The sequence below is a fragment of the Elephantulus edwardii genome, unplaced genomic scaffold (assembly GCF_000299155.1).
Source record: "Elephantulus edwardii isolate Elephantulus edwardi_28Jun2011 unplaced genomic scaffold, EleEdw1.0 scaffold00254, whole genome shotgun sequence".
Taxonomy (NCBI): Eukaryota; Metazoa; Chordata; class Mammalia; order Macroscelidea; family Macroscelididae; genus Elephantulus; species Elephantulus edwardii.
This window is the reverse complement of record NW_006400004.1, coordinates 3,270,727-3,280,232: the sequence shown is the minus strand read 5'-3', so window position 1 is coordinate 3,280,232 and position 9,506 is coordinate 3,270,727. Positions and strand designations below refer to the sequence as shown.

Sequence of the window (9,506 nt, the reverse complement as noted above, 5' to 3'; positions counted from 1 at the left end):
TATATATGCATACCCATGTTTATCACGGCTTTGTTCACAATAGCAAGGAGTTGGAAACAACCTAAGTGCCCATCAACAAACGAATGGGTAGAGAAACTGTGGTATATTCACACAATGGAATACTACGCTGCTTTGAAAAACAAGGAACTCATGCAATATTATTCAAAATGGGTGACCCTGGAGGATATGATGCTGAGTGATATATCTCAGTCACAAAGGGACAAATGCTATATGGTGCCACTGTTGTAGAATGAGGCTGACATCGGCGTGGGGGTAAGAATGAGAAAAACTGGATAAATGATGTGTACTGCATTGAAGTCTATGAGGGAGAGAATAGTTTAAAAGTATTATATTTTAGGGCAATTTATTTATCATAAGAGTACATAATGAGGGTTGCAGAGTGGATTATATTTGGGGTGGTGGTGGGGCTGGGGGGTGTGCGGGGGGATTGTGTACCAATGAAGGAGTTTTTCCTTTGCTTTTCAAGGAGAGGAACGAATAGGGGGTGGGAGTGGAGTGGGTGGGGAGAAAAGTGCAACAATGAATGAGTGAATTCCGAAATCTCTGTAGATGTTCATTGAAATGAAAAAAAAAAATAAAAAATTTAAAAAAAATGTAATCTGAAAACTGAATACCAGGACAATGTTTGGCTATCCTGGTCATGTTCTGATGCCCTTTATGAATGTTATACTGTTCATTCTTTTAAGGCTGGCCCTCACTGCCATGAATAAATTTGAAGAAGCAGTTACAAGTTATCAAAAGGCATTGGATCTTGACCCTGAAAATGATTCCTATAAATCCAATCTCAAAATAGCAGAACAGAAGTTACGAGAAGTAGCCAGTCCTGTAAGTTATGTCAAATGAGTGAAATATTATCTGTTATTCACAATTTAGTATAGTCAAATTGTAGTAGTTGGAATGAATCTCAAATAAAATTGTCTTGCAGACAGGAACTGGATTGAGTTTTGACATGGCCAGCTTGATAAATAATCCAGCCTTTATTAGTATGGTAAGTATATGCCTTTTTTTTTTTGTCTGTTGTCTATTTCTCATAGAACCATATAGTTGTAATACTTTTTAGAATATTTAAAGAAACTTTTGTGTTGAGTGGTGGCTGGTGTGACAAAGGTTTTTAATCTGTTCATAGACATCTTTGTGAGAAAACCAGGGATGAAGGTCAAAAAGCTCATAGATTTTCTGATATGGCATGTAAAATTTGTATACATGTAAACATAATGGAAATTTACAATGGAGAAAAACACCGTACGTTTTCATCAGATTGATGGGGGAGCCTGCCTGGTCCCAGGAAAATATCTAATAATTTGTGTCTGAGGATTTTATCTATAATGGTTCCGTAAATTCTGTCTTTGGTATTTCTGCTGTCCTTTCCATCTTAAGAACTTATTTTAAATTTTAATATAATTCTCATGTATGTGTATTCCATCCTTCAAATTGACAAAAGCATGTTGGGACTTTTTAAAAAATGGATGTGCACACTGATTTGGTGTGTCTGGGTTGTTCCTTGGACATTTCCTTTGATGGCTACATACTTCTGACTGAGAACAGCTCTGCTACATGCTATGCCTTTGGAGGCAAGGAACCACTTCTTCATCTTTGTTTCCTTCAAAAGAGCACCGACATAAAAACTGTTATGTGTTAGTCATCAAATAACTATCCTGCTCCCCTTACCCTTCTTTCCTCCCCTGGCCCTACTCTCAAACAACTCTTTAAAGTACTGAAGAGCAATGATGCCCATTTAAAGACCAAGGTGAGTCTGACCCAAGCCATGGTATAGTCAGCTTCTTTATATGCCTATTTGGGCTGGATAATGAATAAGAAAGACAGAAGAAATATTCATACCTTTGAGTTATGATATTTTCAAAGAATGTTGACTATACAATGGACTGACAAGAACGAATCTGTTTTGGAGGAAGTTCATCCAGATTGCTCCTTAAGAAACAAGGATCCTGAGACTTTGTCTCAGGTCTTTGGAAATGTTCTCAGGTGGGTGCTGGACACCATGCTCAGAAAAGTAGAGGGTCAGTGAAAGACAAAAATATCCTCAATGAAGTGGATTGACACAGTGCCTGCAACAGTAGGTTTAAGCACAGCAGAGATTGTGAGGATGCTGTAGGAGAGAGCATGGATTCATTCTGTTTGACCTCAGAGCTGATTTCAAGAGCACCTCGCAACAATAACAAAAATCTTGACCAGGGAGTGGCCCAATATCTTGGTCAGTGATATGAAGAAAAAGGAGTTGCAGCATCATGTGGGAGAAATAGCCCCTAATTGTGCTGTCCTTTTCTAATGCAAATGGACAATCTGTATCAGACCTATGCTGAAGAGGGAGAAGTTTTACCTGTAAAGGAAGTTTTATGTATTTAGTTATGGCACCGAACAAGGCATCTTTGCGACTGAACTGCAGGTCCTCTTGTAACTTAAAGTAACTTGTTGAGTACCATCGAGGTGGAGTCAACTCATGGCTGACCTTCCAGCATGTTTTCAGAGGCAGTAAACTGCACAGGAGATTGCCCATCTTTCTCCCACAGAGCAACTAGTGGGTTAGAACTGTGTACCTTTGGTTTGGAAGCACAATTCCTTACAATTAGACAACCTCTGTTTAGAGGACTTCTTACTTAAAAGTAAGTGACCAGAATAACTATTGGAACAACTCTAAATATATGACTTAGATTATAGGAAAAGAGAAAGAACTAGTTTTACAGAACCAGCTTACAGGAATGGTGGAACAAAACCCAAATGTTTATAGCCTTCTGTATAGTACCTGTCTGTGCTTATACTCTTTCTGTGTAATGCTTCTATTATTCAAGTGTTGGCTCCTCACTGACACTGAATTTATTTGCAGTCCAATCAAACCATTATCTTTTTATTGTTTTTTTTACATTGGTTTGGATATAAAGTTTGTATACATTGTGTTTCACACTATCTGTCATTCACATTTGTTTCTTTCATACATTCTCATTCATTGTTTTTTATAAAATCAATCATCATAGAACCATGCCCATCATTACCCTGTCTTTCCAGATGCCCACTGGATCTTTCCATTTCCTTTATCTCTACCCACCAAATTATGAATCCCTATGATTTCCCCCCACTCACCCTTATCCCTCTGTTTCCACATCTTCCCACCTTGGATCCCATACTCATTTTACTAGTTTTCCTTCTGCTTTTACAATAATGAATTCTACACATATTTATCCTTATGAGACTGAATTAATTCTTTCAGCATAATAATACCCTTCAGTGTCTTCTATGTTATGTAGTAATTTTTGAAACCATTGCTCCCAGTGCTGCATAGTATTCCATCATGTGAACCAAACTTTCTCAATCAATTCAATTGTGGTTGGCTATTTTGGATGTTACCATGTTCTTGTGCTTGTGAACAACACTGCTATGAACATTGGTGTACATATCTCCATTCCTGGGAGTTATATAGCTGGTTCATATGCAATCTCTGTGTTTAGCTTTTTGAGGAAATGCTAAGCTGCCTTCCAGAGTGGTTGTACCATTTTACAATCCCACCAACAGTGTATGAAAGTTCCTGTCTCTCCACATCCTCTCCAACATTTATGCTTGCTGTCCTATTAAATGTTGCCACTGTTGTGCAATGGGTATCTCATTGTGGTCAAACCATTAACTTTTGATAATAAAATGCTTTTCTTGTAATCTTTTATGTCCTTAAAATTTACTTTAATTACTTTTTCTTAGTACTTTATACTTTTTCCATTCATTTTGTATAGCACACTGTTGTTGATTGCCTTCAAGTCGAGTACGACTCACTGTGACCCTATGAACAAAAGGCCTGAACCCCCTCTTATAACTATTGACATTTATCAGTTTATAGAGTTCCCAGAGGCAAGTTGTTTTTTACAGTTCTGTAAAGTGTACATTGTTTAGCCACAACTTAAATAAAACTTTGTTAAAGACACAAAATATGAAATGTGTTTAATTAAGATGCTGTTTTCTGTCTCCAGGCAGCAAGTTTAATGCAGAATCCTCAAGTTCAACAACTGTAAGTGCATAGAAAGAGCTTACTACATTTTCCCCATTCACCTACCAGGCTCTAAAGTCTAGCAGTAAAAATAACCTTGAGTGGTAGCCACTGGGAACTTAGAGTCACACTCCTACATGATTTAAAGAAACTGTTTAACTGTTGTTTCATTGATCAGTTATCCTGCTTTGTAAGAAAGCTTGCTAATCCCAGTGATGTGATACATTTCTTGTGTACTCTAGCATGTCAGGAATGATGACAAATGCCATTGGGGGACCTGCTGCAGGAGTTGGAGGCCTAACTGACCTGTCCAGCCTCATTCAAGCGTAAGTACTTACAAGAGAAATTGTGAGAGGGGAGCTCTGGTGGCCTAGTGGCAAGGAGCTGCAACTACAATCCCAGAGGCGCCCGGTTCGAATCCACCAGATGCTCTGCCGGGGAAGGAGGGGAAGGAGGGGCAATCTCCTCCTGTACCAGTCAGATCTGATGTGACGGTACACGCACACAAAAAAATAATAAAATAAAATAAAAATTGAAAAAAAAAAGAGAGAAATTGTGAGGTAACCACTTAACATCTCAGGAAACTAGATGAGAACAATATTGGTAGGAGGAGGTTAAACTCTTGGAAAATGTATTGCTGTCACATTGGAGCTAACTCATGGCAGATGACCCTTTGGTGGATTTTCAGGAGGCTGTAAATTGCACAGGAAAATTGCACATCTTTCTTCTGCAGTTGTTGGAACAGAACTGTTAGAAAGTTATCACCTTTGAGTGAGCAGCACACCTCCCTATGGACTGGAAGGGGAGAAGATAATTTATATTCATATTCAATGACTAAGAAATTGAGGTACAAATTAGTGACTTATTAAGGCTCTCAAGGAATCTATGGAAGAACTTGATCTACAATTAGTTTTTCTGAAATTGATTATGCTGTCAGTATGTTCACAGTTGCTACTTAGTTGGTTCTGACTCTATGTATGCCAGAGTAGAAGTGCTCTGTAGATTTTTGGTGGCTGGTTTTTCAGAAATAGATCACCAGTCTTTCTTCTTGAAGTGCCTGTGAGTGAACTTAAACAGAAAACCTTTTTGTTAGTAGTTTGAGTATTTTAACTGTTTACACCAGCAAGGAGCTCCTTGGTGTGTTAATTCATTCAGTGTCTTAAATGGGGTTGTCACTTACAGAGCTTCCTAGGATTAGTGATGTGGAGGTTCTGATGGCAGGGAGAGAAGCAGCAAAAATCATAGGTTCAAATGTAATGTGATCTCATGGATAAAGCAATTTATTTTCATTTTCCAAAATATCAAAGAAAAGGGTTTTTTTTTGTAGTTAAATATGTAGCTGCACAAGGAAATATATTGAAATACAATATCTTCATTTAGACACAGATAGATATTTAAAGATAATTTTACATATGTGAATTTTCAGAAAGTTTTTTTCTAGATTCCTATTGTAAGACACACTTCAAAGCCTTTTTAAATAATGTCAGTAGAGAAAGTCTTTTAAGTCCTCACTGCTTGAGGACATAAACCTTCACTTCCGTTCAAGTAGCTTAAGATAGTCTATATTTTTGCCTCTCTGCATGTGATGTTGTTACTGTAAATTTTATATGAAGTCACCATTTGCTTCTTTTGCTCTATATGAATAAGATAATATAACATTTTTGGAGTGATCTTTAAGTTGGATGACTGATTATAAAGATGTCCACCATTTGCATTTGAGGGTCATTGAGGGTCACATACTCACTTGGGATGGCAAATGGAATTTCTGCCTTTTTAATCAGTACTGTTAGAAAACCTCTGTCAGCATCTTAAACTAGTTGTTACACTCTGTAACCATGGGGCTTGAATATAAGAGAAAACACCTTGCATTATATTTGGATGTATCTATAGAAGCCCTTGGCTGCTTTGTGGTTGGCTCTGTTGTAGGGTGTCATCGAGTTGGTGCTGACCTTGATACGACAGAGTGAAATCTTGCCTGACCCTGCGCCACCACCGCAGACTCTGTCGAGCATAAGCCCAGCGCTCCAGTCACTGTGTCAGTCCATCTCTTTTGCTGACTCTCCACTTTTCCAAGTGTGATGTCCTTCATCAGGGAATGCACTCTCCTAACAACATGAGATGAAGTCTCACTGCCCTTGCTTTCTAGAAGCATTTAGCTGCACTTCTGGAGCAGTGGATTTTGTCCAGTTCAGACATTAACTGTTGAGCAGTAGTGTTTTAGTTCTTACAATTTTTTGCGATAATTCCTTTTTGTGGTAGCACTGGCAAATTTGTTTTTTATGGGGGGAAATGTTCCCTTTTGGTAGTTCCCTAGTCCTTTGAAGTTTCTTTATATGAGTGATATGCAAATTAGAGACCCACCCTTGAACTCTCACATACCACCTTCTTCATTACAGGGGACAGCAGTTTGCTCAGCAGATACAGCAGCAGAATCCTGAACTTATAGAACAGCTGAGAAATCATGTCCGGAGCAGATCATTCAGCAGCAGCACTGAAGAGCACTCCTGATTTGACAAGGCTCATTGGCCCAGAAAGCAAATGATTTATGACTCTGAAATCTTCACTGTAGATAGTGGCCAAAAACAGCACCATACCTGCTATTTGAAAATAATGGAGGAAAAACTCTTGTGTATATTCCATAAGAATAAATCTGTTTAGACAATAGGTTTACTACAGACTTGAACATATCATGATTCCTCTGGATGGCTTGTTAGTTGAAGTGCCAATTCAGCACTGGACAAGGTTACATTTTCAAACCTTTGTTATCATATTTGTATATTAGACATAACAGCAGAGTATATTTATTGAATAGTAGTGCTGTTTACTGGTGAATTTTCTAGCTCCAGATTCCCTTAAGCAGACTTTTTTTGAGAGAAGAGATGAGTAAGAGGAAATGTTTCTGATGATAGTCTAGGGAAAAAAAATCTATCTTTACTTGCCACTGGAATGATTAAGTAGCATTTCAGGAGAGAAGAAAGCTGCTCTGTAGGTTTAGCTTTGATCATAGGCTTGAGTACCATCTTTAATGCTGCTTGTTCTGAGTGGCAAAGAATCTTAAGAGTGAGTAGAAAGCAGCATTTGATGCCTGAGATGTGGTTTTGAGGGGAGGAAAATAGATGAGGTGAATGTATAGAAAGTAAAGGTAGGATGCTCAGGTTTTCTGCATAGTCCTTAATTAATCTTGCCTGCAATCTGGTATTACTAACACTAGCATGGCCATTTGTGCTAAGTTCCTAATAAAATACATATAGAAATCCTTAATGGGACTGATTAAGCCAGTCATATAACTATTCAATGTAATTAGCACAATTTCACCAGTGGTGACCTTACCATGGAAACTCTGATGTAGGTCAAGATATACCTGTATTTAAGTAATTGCTTAGCCCTAAGGATTTTCTTAGAGGCATATGTTCTCATAAATGTTGATTTTTTTCAAAAACAACCCTCAGTTATTACTTGATGAATTACAAATGCATCTGTCTTTGCTTGCTCGTGTAATCTTTTATAATTTGACTTGGCATGCCACACTCTGTGTTTAATTTGATGCAAAATGAAACATAGGAGACTAAAAATATTTTATTGTAAACTAGATGCCATATCAGTGGGGAGAAATGACATTATAAAGTAATGGCATAACTTCAACTACAGTAATAATTGAAAACGGTTCCAGTTAGAACTTATTTTACATCTTAATCATGATTTTAATAGTGAGGCTGACATATAATGATTTGACAAGTTTTGTGAGGGCAAATTTAAAAGTTAGTAGAATGAATCAAATCATTTTGATGATCAAAGTTTTTTTGTTTTAATTCTTACCCCCTATAAAAGTTAACTAATTTGGATCTTGAAGTTAAAAAAACAAATATTTTCCCCTCTTTTATTAGAAGAGTAATTTCTTACATCTGGAAAATTTATTAAATATGCAGCTTGAGAGTCACACCCTAAATTTTTATTTAATATCTCCTAGGATAAGGCTGGGGAGTTCTGGTGGCCTAGTGGGTAAGGAGTGGTGCTGTCAGTCCAAAGGCATGTGCTTCGAATCCACCAGCTGCTCTGAGAAAGATGGTCAGTTTCCTCCCATGCAGTTTATAGCTTCTGAAAACAAACTGGAGAGTCTGTTAGGAGTTTGTTCTGACATAATGGCACATAACAACAATAATAAGCCTGATGGTGTAATAAGTTGCATGTTAGGTTGCTAATTGAAAGGTCAAAAGGTCTGAATCCACCACCACTAAGTGGGACAAAAATAGTACATTGCCTCCTATAAAGATTTACAGCCTTGGAAACTCAGAGGGTCACCATAGAGTGCACCTAGTCAATGGCAGTGGGTTTGATTTGAGTAAGAAGGCTTGTGACCCACTGTTTAAACAGAAGAAGTCATTCTGATTGTTGGCCCATATACTAATTTAGAGAAGCACTTAAAGGTTTCTCTTGAATGAGACCAGCAAATACATAAGCAGGCAGGCTCAGGCAACTAGACCTTATTCTCCTTAGTGGTTAAGTGCACAGTGGATAATCAAAACGTCAGCAGTTTGAACCCTCTAGCTGTTCCAAGGGAGAAGGATGTGTCAGTTGGCTTCCTAAAGGTTACAGCTTTGGAAACCCTCTGGGGCAGTTATATTCTGTCTTAAAGGATTGCTATGAGTTGGAATTGAGTTAATGGCAACAGATTTTTTTGTTTGGTTATAGACTATCTAAACTAATTTTTCATGAAGTCAGATTCAACTCCTATAGTTCAAATGTGATAAAGAATAAAATCCTAACCACACAAAAGTTACTTAAAAAAAATCTGATGTTGATCCCTAATTAAAAGTTAGTCATTACTCAGAGTTGGATAAAAAAGTAAAAGTTTTTAGCCTATTTTGAGGGAGCTCTGGTGGCCTAGTGGTAAGGAGCCATGCTGCCAACTCAAAGGCAAGCAGTTCAAACTCACCAGCTGCTCTACTGGAGAAACATGGACAGTCCCCCTCCCAGGTGATTTACTGCCTCTGGGAAATCTGCTGGAGGGTCACCTGCAAATCCTTCTAATGTGGCAGAACATAACAACAACAATAGCCTATTTTGAAGAAGCTCTAGTGGATGGAGAATTGTGCTGCCAACCCAAAGTCTGAAAATTTGAATCCACTAGCTGCTGTGAGGGAGCCAATGGGCAATCTGCGCTTATGCGACTTACTTCCTCTGAAAACTCTTCGAGGGCCAGTGAGGAGTAGTTTCTGATCGCAAGGAGTTGAGCCTATCTGACATGCATTAAAATTGGCTAGCTAAGTCAACTACAAAAGAAAATAACAAATCCATCTCCAGTGAAAGAGGGACTCTCAGTAGAAACTGAAGACATGTAAAAGGGTAACTGGAAAAAGTCTGCAGCTTTTGGTGATGCCACACACAATGGAAGGAAGTGAGTGTGCTCAGTCCCGTACCATCCCTGTGTGTGGTTGCAGATTAGGTAATTGTGATCTACAGGGGCTTTCATTGGCTGATATTAGAATGTAAATCCTCC

General features: G+C 38.2%; 1 protein-coding gene across 1 annotated transcript in view; it reads left to right on the top strand.

Moving 5' to 3' along the window:
* SGTB (small glutamine-rich tetratricopeptide repeat (TPR)-containing, beta) overlaps positions 1-6,687 on the top strand; it is a 75,621-nt gene extending 68,934 nt beyond the window's left edge. The window contains exons 6-10 of the mRNA XM_006899373.1: positions 708-846; positions 947-1,009; positions 3,993-4,030; positions 4,252-4,335; positions 6,406-6,687. Coding sequence (XP_006899435.1) covers positions 708-846; positions 947-1,009; positions 3,993-4,030; positions 4,252-4,335; positions 6,406-6,517 — 436 coding nt within the window. The 3' untranslated portion in view covers positions 6,518-6,687. The remainder of the gene's footprint in view (positions 1-707; positions 847-946; positions 1,010-3,992; positions 4,031-4,251; positions 4,336-6,405) is intronic.
* The last annotated feature ends 2,819 nt before the right edge of the window (positions 6,688-9,506 follow it).